General features: G+C 51.1%; 1 protein-coding gene across 14 annotated transcripts in view; it reads left to right on the plus strand.

Moving 5' to 3' along the window:
• Positions 1–17,674, plus strand: part of ANK1 (ankyrin 1) — a 207,505-nt gene that overhangs the window by 140,488 nt on the left and 49,343 nt on the right. For all 14 annotated transcript variants that reach the window (XM_036102295.2, XM_036102296.2, XM_078069580.1 and 11 more), the window contains 13 exons: positions 265–363; positions 659–757; positions 2,779–2,976; positions 4,321–4,419; positions 4,842–4,940; positions 5,465–5,563; positions 6,622–6,819; positions 7,377–7,475; positions 7,920–8,018; positions 12,036–12,233; positions 14,641–14,739; positions 16,366–16,464; positions 16,701–16,799. In XM_036102295.2, the coding sequence (XP_035958188.1) occupies positions 265–363; positions 659–757; positions 2,779–2,976; positions 4,321–4,419; positions 4,842–4,940; positions 5,465–5,563; positions 6,622–6,819; positions 7,377–7,475; positions 7,920–8,018; positions 12,036–12,233; positions 14,641–14,739; positions 16,366–16,464; positions 16,701–16,799 (1,584 nt within the window). The remainder of the gene's footprint in view (positions 1–264; positions 364–658; positions 758–2,778; positions 2,977–4,320; positions 4,420–4,841; positions 4,941–5,464; positions 5,564–6,621; positions 6,820–7,376; positions 7,476–7,919; positions 8,019–12,035; positions 12,234–14,640; positions 14,740–16,365; positions 16,465–16,700; positions 16,800–17,674) is intronic.

Raw genomic sequence — 17,674 nt, forward strand, 5'->3', positions numbered from 1 at the left:
GAGGGCAGGGTTTTCTGCCAGTCTGTTGTGATGACGCTGGGAGACAGGGCTTGGCCAGATTGCTGCGATTAACCAGGATGCCGTCCTGTCCTCCTAGGTTTTGAGATTGTTCTTAGGTGAGAAGTGTCCTAAAGAGTAGGCTGAAAGTGGCTTCTTGCATTGCTGCCACTGTAGGGCTGGGGGGACACGGGCGTGGGGTGCAGAGCAGCTGCATTCGAGAGGAAGATGCCACAGACTGACAGGCCCCTGTGCCTCCCCTTCCAGAACGGCATCACGCCACTGCACATCGCCTCCCGCAGGGGGAACGTGATCATGGTGCGGCTCCTGCTGGACCGCGGGGCCCAGATAGAAACAAGGACCAAGGTGGGTGCCAGTGAGCTCCGCGGCAGGGCCAGGGGTGGGAGTTCTGCCTTCCAGAGCCCCCGCTGGCATGGCGGGCTCTCCGTGACGGGCTGGTGCTGGGCCTCCAGCATCCCGGAACAGCCCGCAGTGGGAGCCAGGAGGCAGCAGGAGATGCAGCGGGATGGGCTGGAGTCAGGCTGGTCCTTAAGGAAGCATCCTCGCTTCGGTGGCTGCAGGGGCACTGCAGGCCGTCTTCCCTCCAGTGGCTCTGATAGGTGCCTTTGGGGCTTTCTCTTTTGGACTCTGTCTTTTAAAGGATGAATTGACACCTCTCCACTGTGCAGCTCGGAATGGGCACGTGCGAATCTCAGAGATCCTGCTGGACCACGGGGCACCCATCCAAGCCAAAACCAAGGTTCGTAGCTTCCCTTCCGCGAGGAGCGTCCTTCCAGCAGGGCTTCAGGTCAGGCCAACCCAGGATCAAATCCCATCTCTAAAAAACGGGGATGCTAATACTACTAACTGAACCAGTGTGATGTGTACCCCAATGCCTGTCACACGGGAGACCCTCGGTATAGCTCTAATTATTAGCTAGATCAGGCACGGCACACCTTTTCTCTAAAGGGCCAGGTAGTCAGTATTTTTAGACTTCGCAAGCCACGATCTCTGTTGCAACAATTCAACTCTGCCATTGTAGTAGGAAAGCAGCCACGGATAATATGCAAACTAGCAGTCGTGTTCCAATAAAACTTTATTTACAAATACAGGCGGCAGGCCAGATTCTTCACTGAGGACTTCCCACTTTTCATTGGGAAGTATGGTGTGACCTTTGTGAAATTCTCTGAGTGGCAACTACCTGTATTAGTTTGCTGGGGCTGCAGTAGCAAAGTGCCTGTCACTGGGTGGCGTGAACCACAGCGGCCCATTGCCCCACAGTTCTGGGGGCTGGAAATCTGAGATCAGAGTCAGCAGGACCGGTACCTTCAGAGGCTGTGAGGGGGGGATCTGTTCCAGGCCTCTCTCCTGGCGTCCAGTGGTTGCTCGCACTCTTTGGCATTCCTTTGTCATCACCCTGACCTCTGCCTTCATGTTCACATGGCGTGGTCTCTGTGTGTGAGTGTCTGTGTGCAAACTTCCCCTTTTTATGAGGACAGCAGTCATACTGGTTTCAGGCCCCCCCGAAGACCTCATCGTAACTAAGGACACCGGCAGTGACCTGATTTCCAAATAAGGTCACGTTCCGAGCTCCTGGGGTTAGGACTTGAACATGTGAATTTTGAGGTGACACGATTCCACCCGTGACACGGATACTAGCTGTCACGCAGCCTGACTGTGTGTCTCCCTTGCTGAGAATCTTTTCATGGTCCCTTTCTGAAAGCTAACATCCCAGTTCCTGAGCTCACAAACTGTCATGATGCCGCTCCTGCCTGCCCGGAGCTCAGCTCCGCACCCCCATCAGGCTTGGCCCTCCTGCAGCTTTAACTGCATAGATAGAGCTCCCCAAGTTCCCCGAGCACACACTGCTCCCTTCGCTGGGAGGTTCCTCCCCTTCTGTCTTCCCAGAGAAGTTCTAGCTCCCGGCCACCTCCTTCTGAAAGCCTTCTCCCCCATCCTCCCTCCTGGAAACTCTACCCTCCATTGGACGTCTGTGCTTTGATCTTGCCTTCCCTGATGTTACCACACTGAATGGCAACAATGTATCTGTTTCTACCTCCTTTGCCTATGGGTCCACGAGCTTCCTTCCACCAGGGATTATGTCTGTTCTCTTTTGTTTCCCCAGAGCTTAACCCATACCTGGTGCTCATTAATCGCTTAATAAATATTTGTTGACTTAATGTGTGAAGGATCGAGTAAAAAGTCTCCCCTGTTTTTAATGTTTGTTTGTTTTCTAGAGAGATTGCTACCTAAGAAACAGTGAGAGTCCTTAAGGAAGTTGTTTAAGTGATGTGTGTTTGTTAGGAGCAAAGCACAGAGGGATTTAGATCTGAGTTCCATGTTGTGGTCATTCATTCATTCAAAAGTGCATGAATGAAGGACCAGTATGTGTGTTTCGTGCTCGTATGGAGATTGTGGGGCATATGAGAGATAGGAGGCACAGTCACTGATCTTAAGAGGCTGCTAAGTATGCAGACACATACCCAACAAGTTAATTACAGACACAATTCAGCAAATCTATGAGGAAGTCCGAGCGAGTGGGACAGAGAAGGAAAAGCCCACAGAAGTCTAGGGTGGTCAGGGAAGGCTTCCCGGAAGAGGTGGGCCTGGCTGGAGCTGGCTTAGAGGATTTGATGAGGTGGAAAGGAGAGCGGAGTCAGAGACCAGCATGAGCACAGGGGCCAGACGTGGAAGCATCGTGTAAGGAAGAAGTAGGAAGCGAGGTTGGAGTCATCGCCTTGAATTTCCTTTGCAACCGCTTGTTTCTCCCTCTTCTTCCAGAATGGCTTATCCCCCATTCACATGGCGGCTCAGGGAGACCACCTTGACTGTGTCCGACTTCTATTGCAATACAACGCAGAGATAGACGACATCACCCTGGACCATCTGACCCCACTCCACGTGGCGGCCCACTGCGGCCATCACAGAGTAGCCAAGGTCCTTTTGGATAAAGGAGCCAAACCGAATTCCAGAGCCCTGGTGAGTGGGAGGCCACTAGAGAGGGCACCAGAGGGGCAAAGGAAGGGAAGCAGGACCAGAGCTGCATGGCTGAGCCTGGTGGGAAGGGCCACCAGTCGGTGCCTGGAGGTATCCCTGAGACTCGGGGCCTGGAAAATGGTGGCACCGGCTAGGGCCCAAGAGGCATGGCAACACATAGGCGGGATGGTGACCTTCACACTCCCCGTTCTGTACCCCGATGACAGGCTGAGGTCGTGGAGGGGGGGGATTGGCCCAGGAGACCTCACTAAGAAGCGGTTCCGTGGTATGTGTGTGGGTTGGGGTGCCACTCCATCTAAGCCAGCCTGGAGCTGCAGAACAGTGATTCCTTATAGGCTGCCTGGCTTTTGTATCTGCTTTGGGGGGTGAGTGAAATGGGCCGAGCTAAGCATCCTTCCTCTGCTCATGGGCTTAGAGTTTTCCTAGTGCTGGTGTAGAAGTGAGTTCTCGCCTAGAGTCTCTGGCTCCTCTCGCTCTTGCCCCAGGCCAGGCGTTCCCAGGATAGTGTCAGGGGTCTGGTGGGGTCAGAGTTCTGCACAGAGCATGCCCTTGACCACCATCTCCTCTCTGCCTACTCACACAGGGGAGAATTTAGAAGGCAGGGGAGCTTCCAGGTCTCGAAAGGATGGCTCCTTCATTCATTCAGAAAGCTTTCACTGAGCTCTTGCCACATGCCAGGGACTATTCTGGGGTAGCTGGGGCATTTCTCAGCCTCAGCACTACTGACATTTTGGGTCTGATATTCCTTATTGTGGGGGGCTGGCTTGTGCCTGGTAGGATGTTTAGCAGCATTCTTGCCCCCCCCCCCCAGGTGCTGATACCCTCCTCCCCTGGTGGTGACAATCAGCAATGTCTCCAGACAAAATCCCCTCCCCCCACTTTGAGAATCACTGCCTATCGGAGTAAAGCCCTGGGAAAACAGACAAAAACAAAGAAATAAAACTCCCTGCCTCTGTGGAGTTGATGTACACAGCAGAGCTGCTATCCCGAAATCCACTTTACTAAAAATGATCAGTGGTTTCAGGGGAGAGGGAACATGATTCGCTTCACAAAAAGTGCTCTTTATTGTCAGTTTCCCCTGAAGGAAACTTAAAACAGCAGTGCATCCAAAATATGATTAAATTTTTAAAAAAGGTTTATAAACAACTCGTTCAGGAACGTGCTTGGTGCCTAAAGTGGGAGCCAGCTGCCTCTCGGACAACTGACAGTAACCGGAGTCCAGGCAGTGGGCAGAGGTTGCCTTTTCATCAGCAGGGGGGTCTGGGGGCCCCTTGGGCTAGTGTTGTAAGTTCCTGCTTGTCTGTCTCCTTATGTGTGGGGCTGCAGAATGGCTTTACCCCCTTACATATCGCCTGCAAGAAGAACCACATCCGTGTCATGGAGCTGCTACTGAAGACGGGGGCCTCCATTGACGCTGTCACTGAGGTAGGAGAACTCCACAGACGGGCCGATGGTCCCTGCCCGTGGTCTTCCTCCAAAAGCTTTCTGGACAGTTGTTCTTTTTAGCTCCATGTGGCTGCAGGACTGCGTGTGTGTATGCAAGTCCAGACTGCTTGAAGGAATAAACTGGGTGACCGAGACAGGGGGACATGGGTCAAGTTTCAGGGAGCTTTCCAAGACCAGATGCAAGTTTTTGAGTTGTAAAGCACGCAGAATCACCCTGCAGTGATTTCTTTTTTCCTCCAACCATTTTCCTGGAAGAAAAACCCATCTCATTTAACTCCCTTTGCTTGGAAAACCATTCTGGAGCCCCTAGAAACAAGAAAGCACTAGATTCATCTGGCTCTCTCTTCTTTGTAGGAGCAGGAAAGTCTCCTCTGTTCTCATTCCTCTCTTGTGTGTTCCAGTCTGGCTTGACACCTCTCCACGTGGCCTCCTTCATGGGGCACCTGCCCATCGTGAAGAACCTCCTACAGCGGGGGGCATCACCCAATGTCTCCAATGTGGTAAGCCCATGGCGGAGAGCAAGGGCTCTGTCCCCTGGACTGAGAGCTCAAAGGGGAGATGAGCTACTGATCCTAAGATCTCTTCTCTGGGGGGAGAGCGAGAATTCTCACAATAGGAGAGACTGCAGGTTTGGGGAGAATGTGTGTATATATATTATTCACGATATATATATCCCAATTAAATTCGTCACACATCTGTCAGTCCTAGGAGTTTTCTTTTAGAGAATAATTTGGGAACTTCTGTAAGTGTTATCTGGGAATACATTTACAGTTTTTAACATTCATTAGTTCTGAGGTTTACTTTTAAGTATACTTAAAACACATACACACACACACACACACACACACACTCACACACACTAGGTGTCCGCAGGCTAAAGGCTAAAGTAGCTGCTTGTTGGGACAGTTCCACCTCTTGGACGAAAACCCACCAAGTTACTCCAGGCTGGCACTTTGGAACTCTGCGTGTGTCCTTTTGGAAACTCGGCATGGATTAACATTTCTATAATTCTGTGGTTTTACAGAAAGTGGAGACCCCGCTACACATGGCAGCCAGAGCAGGACACACGGAAGTGGCCAAATATTTGCTCCAGAACAAAGCCAAAGTCAATGCCAAGGCCAAGGTGAGGCCAGAAGGATCCTGGGATGTAAGCAATTCAAGCGCAATGAGGAGAAATCCATCCTTATTAGAGGCCCAGCCGCAGTGCCGGCAGCACAAAGGTTCCTCGTCATTCCCACGGTGGTTGCCCTGAACGCTCAGATTCTGCTTTGCAGGGGTTCTGAGAAGGCCGGAGATATGTTTGCATCAGAGCTGTCCTATTCATTGGGATAATGAAAGCCTGAAGAGCATGGCTGGCCTGCAGGGTTTGGGGGCTGAAAGGGTTTCATGGTGGTTACAGTTCTGGTGTAAGAAGAGAAGCAACTTTTTGGAGAATATATTACCAATGAAAACCAGTCAGGAATTACTTGACCCAAAAAATGGAAGATGCCCCCTTGTTGTAAAAAGTGTTCTCCAGGGATTGGGCGAGGGAACAGTGAGAATTGCTACTGATTGTGCAAGGCGATGGGCTTTCACCAAGATTGGGTTTTCCGACTCTACTGGAGACAGAGGCTGTTTAGAGTTAGAACTGTGGTTTGTGTTTGGGCCATGCACAGAGGCCCCCAGCTGGGCCCAACAGCACAGAGACCCTAGCCTAGTATCAGGGGAGGAGGAGGAGCAAGGGTGGGAAGAAAGTCATCTTTCCCCTTCAGCAGTTTAGACTCTCCTGCCACCCCACTCAAGCAAAGGCAAGTTTCTGCTCAGACATGACTTGGGAGACAGGAAGAGTGCCTGTTACACTGTGTGAAACATTTTATATACACTACCTGCTTAATCCTAACCAGAGCCCTATGAGGTAGATTATTGTTCCCATTTTACAGATGGGAAGGCTGAGCCTTTAGGCAATTCAGTAGAAATAACAGCTAACCTGAAGGGTCGTTGTGAGGATTAAATGAGAGAGCGTATTTGTTTCTATAACTCAGAGACTTGATTTGAATTCCAGCTCTTCATCTTCCTAGCTGTGTGATCTTGAGAAAGTCACTTACCCTCTCTGGGCCTCACCTTCCTCCTTCGTAAAGTGAAGAGTTGGATTAAGAAACCTTAAGAATATGCCCGGTTCTTTGTTTTCACTTTGGGTTCCAGGATGACCAGACCCCGCTTCACTGTGCAGCTCGCATCGGCCACATGAACATGGTGAAGCTCCTGCTAGAAAATAATGCCAATCCCAACCTGGCCACCATGGCCGGGCATACCCCCCTGCACATTGCGGCCCGAGAGGGCCATGTGGAGACGGCCCTGGCCCTTCTGGAAAAGGAAGCATCCCAGGCATGCATGACCAAGGTACAGGCTTCTTCCCCTGTTCTGGAGAGGGGACTGGCCAGTCACGCCGGGCCTGGGGTGCGGGATGGGCACTCCCGCCCGGTTCTCTGTGTGGCCCGAATGATGCTGAAAGCAGCTAGGACGGCCAGCACCCCCAGACTGGCCACCATCTGTGAGCCCGATGTGTCGTCCTTCCCCAGAAAGGTGGTAAAACTGTCCTTTCTCGTCTGCCCACCAAGCCTTCATCCCTTTATCATGGCCTGGCTATTAGCTCTAGACAAATCGGGTCTGGGAATACAAGAAGGACTAAGACTCAACCCTTGCCCTCGACTAGCTAGTAGTGGGGTAACAACACAAGATGGTTATATGTGCCATCACCAGAGGTGCAGGTGGCAAGTGGAAGAGGAAACCTGCTGATTCTTGGGCCCCAGCCTCTGGGAGGGATCAGAAATTGCGTCCTTTACGAGGCTGGCGTCTCCATGCCGGTGAAGGGGGGCTGCCTCCTTTGCCGTGGGTTCTTGCTCTGGGGGGGACAGCTCTGACGCCCCACGCTTCTGACAGCCTGTGTCTCTCCTCAGAAAGGATTTACCCCTCTCCACGTGGCGGCCAAGTATGGCAAGGTCAGGGTGGCAGAGCTCCTGTTGGAACGAGACGCACATCCAAATGCTGCCGGAAAAGTGAGCTTGAACTTCCCTCCCTGTCTCAGCTTCGAGGCCAGAGCAAAGGACACACTTCGCTCCTTGTGCCCATTATGTCCACCTTTTGAATGGGCAGCCATCCAGGGGGAAGGGCCTCTGGCAAGACCGCCTTTCTGACAAGGGCCCTGTGCTCTTAGAAAAAGCTGGTGGCCTTCTCTGAGCAAGTGTGTTGATTGTGCTGTGCCCCACCGCCCCCGGCCCCCGGGCCCTGCAGAACAAGGAGGTGGCCCCGGGTCTGGCAGGTTATGCTCTTGAGTGACTTCAGATCAAGACTGGATTTGGAAGGGTTTTAACTAGACTGTACCATATATGAAAGAAGCGATACAGAGCCCCAAGCGGTGCTGCCGATAGATAGCCGGAGGGATCGCTAGTGGGAAGCCAGCTGAGTGAAGGCTGTTGTCTTTGTCGTCTTGTCCCCTGCAGAATGGCTTGACTCCCCTGCACGTGGCTGTCCATCACAACCACCTGGACATCGTCCGGCTGCTGCTTCCCCGGGGCGGCTCCCCGCACAGCCCTGCCTGGGTAAGCCCGCCCCGGGCCACACACCGGGGGCTCCAGCCCCAGACCTGCTCAGGGCTGCGGCCCCTGCAAGGCAGGCCCGCCGCCGCCCCGTCGGGAAGGGCTGTTCCAGGAGCAGCGGGAGGGTTTTCATGTTTTGCTTTTATTTTTACCTCAGTGTTCTCGCCTCACTCACACGAATGTTACCTGCTGTAATTGCTGCTATTTGGAGACCAGGAGTGGGGTGGAAAAGGGGTACCACTTCTCAGCAACAGGTTACCTCACAGCGGTGGGATTCACATTACACAACAAATGGGTTCCCCAAACAACTGCGTGTCAACCGAGTTCTGTCAGCTGCGTTTTGTCAGCCGGCTGTCAAGGGTCAGCATGTCCAGGAATCTCCGGGGGTGGTGAGCCCTGTTCTCCGATTCTGACTCCATCTGGTGCTGGTGGCACAATGGCCCCACTTTGAGAACTATCCAGGGTTGCGGGGGACCCTGCCATAACCTTGAAGCAGGGGGCCTCTTTCAAATGTGAATAGTCACCCCCAAATGTATTTCTCGTATGAGTTCAGACTTTTACATCGAGGTGTTTTTGTAACAAGGCACACCCACATATATTACATGGTGGACGTAAGGCCAGTGTGCCTGCCCCTGAAGGACGCTGCCCCGAGTAGCAGGTTCATTGCCTCTCAAGGGAACCAAGTAAAGGGAGTTGACTGGAGTTGCTTATGTAAGATCCGACTTCGGGGCGGGGGAGGGGGTGGCGGGGAGCTAGTACAAGGTGAAGGGGTAAAGCTAGTCGTGAGGATCATTTTTGGAGACGGGCTGGCCCGTGTGGGACCAGAGAGTGTGCAGTGTTTGTCTGTGAGGGGAGGGGGCTGATGGCCACACGGGGGGGGGGGGGGGGGGGGCAGGGCTCTGACACAAAGGATGCCCCCGTGGTCCCTGCACTCCAGGAGCTCACTACAGGGCAGCCAAGACTCAGAAAACCAGGATAATTCTGGGGAGAGCACACCCCGGTCCTCAGCCACGTGGCAGGGGGAGCCTCTGGGGGGGACTGGTCTGTGATGACAGCTGACACCTGCTGACTTCAGTGGGAACACAGCCCTAGCCAGGGAAAATCAGTGTGGGCCTTCAGTTTGTCTCCCCTCCTCAGAACGGATGCTCATCTGAATTTTCCAGCATCACTTTGCTGGAGACACAGCGTCTCCCAGACACCTCTGTCTCCTTGGGCTCCTGTCCCCGCTGTTGTAGCAAGCCCACGTCACCGTGTAGACGGAGCATGCGGCCCTGCTAAGATGTGGCTTACTCCTGCCTCTAAAAATAAAGAGCTGGACTCCCCGCCTCCTCACTCCCCTCCTTATAGAAAAGAAACTGAAGCCAGGTTCATGGTATTTAAAGAGAGCCTTATCCAAGTACAAACCTTGTACAGATGGGGTTTGTTTCCATGGCAAAAAATAGTTTCCCAAGTAGTCTGGCAATTTTGTAGAATTTCACATGCAAATCTCTCTGCACCCAAACCAAACCCTCCCCCTTCTAATTTTGATGCTAATGTTGTTTTAACATTTAGGCAGATTTCTCTCCAGCGTGCATTCTTTTGGATGAGCTCATTTCCTTGGGGAAGTAGACCTTTTCGGGGCACACAGCCCTCCCTAACCTCTCTACCTGGCCGGCCCTGTCCTTGTCACCTACAGAAGGTCATTTATTCCCTTTAATCCTGCTTTTGGGGAAGCGCAGAGGGTTAGTCTCTGTTCTGAGAAGGCCAGCTTCTCTTGTATATGTCAGTTTTAACCAAGGGTCACCTGGCCTGAGCTGCCTCCAACACCAGGGTGCCCTTTGCCAGGATAGGGTGCTACTTTTGTCAATGTGCACACCCACAGCTGCCCAAGTGACCTGGACTCCTGATTATACCGCCATGAGCATACTGCAGCTTGCTCCAGTTTCTGCCCTTTGTCTGTTCAAAGAAGTCCTAATAATCGTTGCTTTCATGCTGAGGATACCTGCTACAGCCTGGGCCCTGGCGAGGGGTTTAGCTGCCTCATCCCAGGTCCTCCCGTGGACAGCGTTCCCTGATGCTCGCCTTACAGAGAGTGATCTCCTTTGGGGATGGCTCCAAGTCGCAGGCTTCATCCAGCAAGCCGCACCGCTTTCTTTGCTTTCTGTTGATACGATCCAAACATTATTTTGTTTAGTTAATATTATAATCAAAATGTTGATCTCGTTATGGGAACACAGCCTAAAAAGAACGTATTCTCATTTTTTTTTTTTTAAAAAGGAACACTCAAATGAATTATCTTACATAATTATTCAAAGGAAATGATTTTTTTAATTCAATTTAATTCTTTGGGTTTATTACAACTTTTCATTTCCCCACGAAGTCCACTTTCCAAGTGGTTCTTTCTCTGTCCTCCAATGCTATAAAACTGGAATGTTACTATACCGTCAGACCCCTTTTTTCTCCGCTTTCCTTTTCCTGATCAGTGATCCCGGCAGAATCAGAAACGTTGGTTTGCACAGTCTGACAGAGACTGGCGGGGAGGTTCAGTGCTCTGGGGTAGCCGGAGGAATGCTGGCCAAGGTGGGGAAACCAGATGTCGTATGCCATGCGCCCTGGGACTGGCGGGCGTGGGCTTTGAAAGTCATGGGTCCTGCTCAGAGGTCCTCAGGCCTGGCCTCTCTTCTAGCCCTGAATGTGTGGGGGCCTCGCTACTCAAAGTGTGGTCCCTGGGCCAGCAGCCTCAGCCTCACCTGGAAATGCAGAATTTGGGGCCTCCCTAGAACTTCTGAGTCAGAGTCTACATTTGAGCGAGATCGCTCGTGCTTTGTGTACACATTGTGGTTTGAGAAGCACTCTTCCAGCTGATAGAACCTCAGCTCTGGGGTCTGAAGGCCAGCGCGGGTTTCCTGTTGTTCATTTACTAGGTGACATGAGATACGGCACTTAACCTCGCCGAGAGTTGACTTCTTTAGCCACAAAATGAGCTAATAATAAAAATGCCTACCTGACTTGCTGTACAAAGGACCATGTAGGTGAAAGGGGTTTCTAACAGTGATGACCAAATCAGACTTGATCTGTCTGCGGCAGGACGAGGAGCGCGCTCTGGAATGTAAACCCATGTACTGCTTCCTTCACGGAAAAAGTCTTCTTACCAGAAAGAGAGAGAGAGAGAGAGAGGAGCCAGCTGAATAAACAGTATATGGTATCATAGTCGATTTACTTTTGGCCAGGCTCCTTCATCTTGTCATGGCCTCAAACATCTTGTAAACCAGCGCACTGCAAAACCGTACGCAGGTTTATTACTTTTATATCTTTATTTTGGAAAACACCTTCACATATATTATCATATTTTATCCATCCAACAGCTGCAAGAAAAGAACATGCTGGATGTCATTATCTGCTTTAAATGCCTTTTAAAAATACAGAAGGATGTCTAGAGGTCACTGACTCTCCAGTCACCTGGCTAGTTAGTGTGGAAGGAGGACTGACTCCACATCCCCGGTTCCTTGCCAGGGACACCTGTCCCCTTAGACCAGCAGCCCCAGCCCACAAGCCCAGGGGGAGCCCGGGCCGTTGCAGAGGGAAAGAAGAGGGCTAGGATCCTTTTCCTTCATGAACTATCAGGGGTGGGGGCGGGGAGAGTGGTTCTCGCAGACAGGAGCCTTTCATTTACTTCCCAGCCTGCCAGTTCTTCCGTGAGCTGCCTGCTTGGATCCTAGCTTTTGTGGTGGTAGGGCATGCCCTGCAGAGCAGTCTGTCAGAGCTTGAACACAGAAAATACGGGGTGAGAGGCACAGGACGTTTGCGGGCTGGGATGGGGGGGTGCATTGTGTTGGATCCTTCCAAATCAAAGGGATTTGGTTGGTTTGTTTGTTGACTTTAATTGCTCTCCTTGGAGACTCCAGCTCTGCTCAGTGGGTGTCCAGCAGGCCAAGAAGCAGGCCTCGCCCTCCCTCTGAGGGTTTAACATTTAAGGCCTGTGCTCATTCCTGTCCACTCAGCATTCTCTTAACCAGCCTCCCGATGCTTCTTCTGTTTCAGAATGGCTACACCCCTTTGCACATTGCTGCCAAGCAGAACCAGATGGAGGTGGCCCGCAGTCTGCTGCAGTACGGGGGGTCAGCGAATGCCGAGTCGGTGCAAGGTGTGACCCCCCTTCACCTGGCCGCCCAAGAGGGTCACGCAGAGATGGTAGCTCTGTTACTTTCAAAACAAGCCAATGGCAACCTGGGGAACAAGGTAAACACGGCTTCCCAGATTTGCCCTGTCGTCTCGGTAATGTTTTTGTAGTAGGTAACCAGTTACGCTCTCGGAATATTGAGCACCTACTGCGTGCTCAAGTTCTGAGTTAAGTGGGGTGTGTGTGTGTGTGTGTGTGTGTGTGTAATCCTTACAACAGCCCTGTGTAGGCTTTACCTCAGTTTTTTTTTGTTTTTTAAAGATTTTATTTATTTATTTGAGAGAGAGAGAATGAGAGACAGAGAGCATGAGAGGGAGGAGGGTCAGAGGGAGAAGCAGACTCCCTGCTGAGCAGGGAGCCCGATGCGGGACTCGATCCTGGGACTCCAGGATCATGACCTGAGCCGAAGGCAGTTGCTTAACCACCTGAGCCACCCAGGCGCCCACCTCAGTTTTATAAATGAATAAACAGGGTCAGAAAGGTTGCTCATTCCCCAGGTTGCATGATCCTGAGCCGACCTGATGCCAGAACCTTTTCGAAATAGATTGATTCAGGGGTCTGCAAAAAAGATCAATATTAAAATCCATAGTACACTTTCCCAAATATGGGCCAGTGTCCACCTTCAGGCATGTAGTAAGTAATTTGGTACTAAATATTCTTTTTCTGTGGGAGAATATTTTAAATGCCCACCGGTACACTAAACTAGCAGTTCCCAGCCCAGGGACTGTTGGCGGAGGAGTACGGGTACTTCCAAGACTGTACCCAGCATTTTGGGAGGATGGGCACATGAGCATTTTTCTAGGTGAGGTCTTCATAGTTTTTCTCAGCTTCTCAAAGGAATGCATGACTCCAGAAAGACTAAGAATCACTTATTTTTTTAAATAATAGTTTTATTCAAATATAATTTATATACAATAAAATTCATCCTTTTGAACTGTCCTATTTGGTGATTTTTAGTATATTTCAGAATCGGGCCACCATCACCACTATCTAATTCCAGAACATTTTCATCACCCCACAAAGAAGCCTCATACCCGTTGGCAGCCACTCCCCATTTCCCCCAAATCTCTCAGTCCTCACCAACCACTAATCTACTACCTCTTTGAATTGGCCTATTCTGGACATTTCATATCATGGAACCAATACAAGGAGCCACTTCTTTAGATGATGAGGGAACGGTTTCAGAAAGGCAAGCATTTTAAGGGTAAGCAGATCTGTTAAAACCCTGTAGATCCATTGGTTCTTTTTGCACAGGTTTGGACAGGTGACTCCCAGGAGGGAACTGTTAGGGCAGGACCGTTACATTGGATCGGATGCTTGGTTTCTTGCTTGTGCCATGCCATTTCACGCAGGCTCTGTGAGGAGCCATGAGGGTGATGGTGATTCTCTGTACTGGAGACATCCTCACTCATCCACGCGCCACCTCACAGGGCGAATTACCGTGTTATCCCAAGAATCAGGCAAGTCACCCAGAGACTTGTGACTGAGGTAGGACTGTTCCACCCCACCCGCCCGCCTGCTCAGGCCTCGTTACTGTTCATGGGCCTCTGGTCAGCAGGCAGGAAGGTGCAGAAGGCCGAGGGGGGCCTCCCTCCCTGGAGAGGGGACAGGCCCTGCCCCCTGACTCCAACTGCAGAGGAATCATAGCTCTATTTGCCCCATAGTTAGGGGAGCGTATTGAGTAGGGTACGGGGGAGAGAAGACTTTTCCGACATTTTGGTGTGAGTGTGCACATACCAGGCCATATCTCTGGTGCATCCTTATCCTCCTGAGAAAGGTGTGGTGAGAACTCCCAAGAATATGGCATTTTCAGTGCCAGCAGGTTCATCCATTCTTTGACAGTGTGGGATGGGTTGTGAGGTGCTAGTCACATGCCACGTTTAAATGGCACATTGTGTTTTCCAGCGTGTTTTCATCTGTGTTTTCTCAAGTGAACCTTACTTTGTGCTCAAGATAGGTCAGTGATAACCTGTTTTCTAGATAAGGAAAGTAGGGTCTGAGGCTTATGTTAAATCGGGGAAGTAGGGAATGTTATAAATGGAAAGTTCCATAAAGTTTATCTAGTTCAGAGGTCAGCAAACTAGGGCCCGTGGGCCAAAACCGGCCCACCACTTGTTGGTATAAATAAAGTTTTATCGGAACATAGCCGTGCCTGTTTGTTTCCGGGTTGGCCGTAGCCACTTTCTCACTATAACTGACAGAGTTGGGTAGTTGTGACAGAGACATAAGCCTAAACTATTGACCATCTGGGCCTTAGCAGAAAACGTTGCTGACCTCTAATTTAGCTAAACCACCTCATTTTTTAGATAAGGATATAGAGGCCCAGAGCTGGAAGAGCTTCGTCCCAGGTCCCACAGCTGTTTGGTGGCTGCACAGTCAGGTTGGGGCTCCTAGCCTCAGTGCTCTTTCACGGTGGCCCAGGATTCTTTACTGGACACAAGGTGATGAACGCCTTTTTCTTTCCAGAGTGGACTCACCCCCCTCCATCTCGTAGCACAAGAAGGCCACGTTCCAGTGGCAGACGTGCTCATCAAACACGGTGTCACGGTGGACGCCACCACCCGGGTAAGGCAGGCAGCTCGTGCTTGTGTCCGTGTGGGCTTGGCCTCCCTTCTCCCCTGTGCACGTCCTTGTCCTGCCCATTGCCGGCCTCCCTCCCGCTTCAGAGGCGGCTCGTTCGCAGAGCTTTGAAACCCCAAGGGCTCAGCAGCCCATTCTTCTCTGCCACTTCCTAGGGGCGGCAGTGGAGTTTGAAGACACCGATCCTAATGATCTTACTTTCCGGTGGGGAACTTTGGAAAGTTTCCTAGACCTTTGAACCTCTGTAGTGAGAAACTAAGAGGAACGTTTAATCATGAATCTATGACCTATTCTATGTGAGCAGTGTGTCAAAATGTCAGGCTTTCGTGGATTCGCTTGAAAATTCAGGCCTTTTATTCCAGCAATTAGTTAAATCCAGTTCAACTTTGTGTGAACCACTTCTGTGTGCGAGGAGCTCTGTGGGGTAGTTGAGGATAACGGAGTGCACAGCACACAGTGGGGGACCTGCCTGGAGGATTTGCAGTCCAGTGTGGAGGGGACAGTAGGAGGCTGGGGGGACTGACGATCAACCATGTGATATTGAAGTCTCTTGGAGAAAAATCTAGCAACTGTTTGATCCCCAACTGTCTGCAGCTTCACCAGGAATCTGCTTAAAACCCAACAACGTTCTGGATCTTTGAGGTTTTTTGGGCCCACTTAGGTCTTTCGGGGTCCTGCATGAGAGACCCTGTAGTGTGAGTTAGAATTGGGGTCCCAGAGCCATACTATTGCTTGAGGTCCAGACTGCAGTGTCTGTTTCAAGATGGTTTCTGGGATCTGGCACCAGTTCCTCAGGGACACTTAGGACCAAAGGGCTCGGGGAACCTTGGCTTGTCGGCTTTCAGGGAAGCACCCAGCCATTCAGCAGAACAGATTTCTTGAAAATGAACTCCTTTGCAGCCTAAGCTCTAAGTGGTCAGTAATACCCCAAACCTGGTTGTTTCAAGCAATGACCAGTTCCTATACATTCCATTCCATTACAACTCAGTAACCTGGACAGCCTTTGTGGGGTTTTGGACAGTGGGATTTCACCTTTCTAGTGGAAATAAGTATGCCCTTGCCCAGGTCGGCAGCAGCCTCCATGCGACCATGAGTCCCCATCGGAGCCCCCTTCCCAGCAGACAGCCTGATGGAGGCTCTTTCCCTCTGGACTGATCCCCCCCTGCTTCTGTTACCTGTGGCTCCCCAGCTTTGCCTGCTGCCTCCTCACACCTCCTCTTCTCTGTCTCTCCCTCTACGTGCTGCCTCGGAATGTGGGCCCCACTTCTTCTCTCTACACTCATTCTCGTCTGCAGGACTTGCACCTTGCATAGGCGTCTCCTTGCCTAGACCTCTTCATGGGGCTCAGTGTCCGTTTTCCCGTTGTCTACTTGGCATCTCCACTCGGCGCTCGCAGACATCTCAAACTTCATTTGTCTGAAACCAAGCCCTGTTCCTTCCCAGGCCAGTGGCCCCCACCCCTCGTGGCAGCTGCTAGCCTTCCAACGGGCTTCCCTGGCCGTCCTCCCTTTTGAGCAGCCGTTCTAAGGATTGCAGCAATGCCCAGCCACAATGGCTCTGGGGATGCCCGGCAGCCCCCCTGCTCACTCATTCTCACCTCTTGCTTCTCAGATGGGTTATACTCCACTCCACGTGGCCAGTCATTATGGAAATATCAAGCTGGTGAAGTTTCTGCTACAGCACCAGGCAGACGTCAATGCCAAGACGAAGGTACGGGAACACTGGAGAGCTGACCTCTATACTTCCTAAGTGCCAAATTAGGATGCAGTCAGAGTTACTCTGGTGTGCCTGGGGCTCTGCCACAATGTTAAGCTTTGACCCTGGAGGAGGAACTGGGGGAAATGCATTTTTTGTGGGTTGCGCATAGAAGACAGGCTCTGTAATATGTGAGTAGTTCTTTCCCTCATAGCTAGTTAATCCTGCCAAAATGTCACCTCGCTTTACAGCAAGGCTACAGTCCCTTGCACCAGGCGGCCCAACAAGGACATACAGACATCGTGACACTGCTTCTCAAAAATGGTGCCTCCCCAAACGAGGTCAGCTCGGTAAGTACCCACCAGTTTCCTCATTTCGGAAAACCGCTCTCACGGGCAGCCCTGTGAGACCCCTACCAACCGCAGAGGCTCAGCCTATCCTTACTGCCCGTCTGGGGACTGCACTATGGGCTGCCCTGAACTGTAGGTTCTGGTGAACTGTAGGCTATCCTTTTTTTTTTTTTAATTTTATTTATTTATTTGAGAGAGAGAGAGTGAATGGAAGAGCAGGGGGAGGGGCAGAGGGAGAGGGAGAAGCAGACTTGATCTGAGGACCCCAAGATCATGACCTGAGCCGAAGGCAAACGCTTAACCAACTGAGCCACCCAGGCGCCCCTGTAGGGTATCCTTTTAAGTACCATTTACCCTCTCCCTTCTACCTTTATTTAAATATTACCTTTGAAACTCTTTCTATACGATGTGAAGTTGCTGTCAATATAGTACAAGTGTGCACAACCAAATGTCTCAGGTGGTCCCTGCTGTTTCGGGGCTTCAGGGTTGTCTTTGGCATCGGGATCGTGGTTGAGTGGGGCTTCCTCATCTGACACCATGAAGGCTTTACTAGATCTTCTCCATGGCTGCATCCAGCTCTGAAAGCGTATGGACGTTTGACTGTAGATGTGGTTGCTAAATTTATAATTGTGGCCGGAGCTGAATCTGCATGGGGTCCAGGGCACATCCTGAGACTGGAGAACTCAAAAGAAAAATAAAGCCTCAACATCAATTTACTTCCACGTAGCTCTGTCTCTTCAAATAGTAGAAGATAACCCCCTCCCCTGTTTCTGGTGATTGTGATTTCTGATTGGCCTAAATAGTTCATTGAAGTGTGTATGGATTATTTTAACTATTTTAACGCTCAGTAACTGACACCCAAAGAACCGGTGTTG

Source organism: Halichoerus grypus, chromosome 3, assembly GCF_964656455.1.
Source record: "Halichoerus grypus chromosome 3, mHalGry1.hap1.1, whole genome shotgun sequence".
NCBI lineage: Eukaryota > Metazoa > Chordata > Mammalia > Carnivora > Phocidae > Halichoerus > Halichoerus grypus.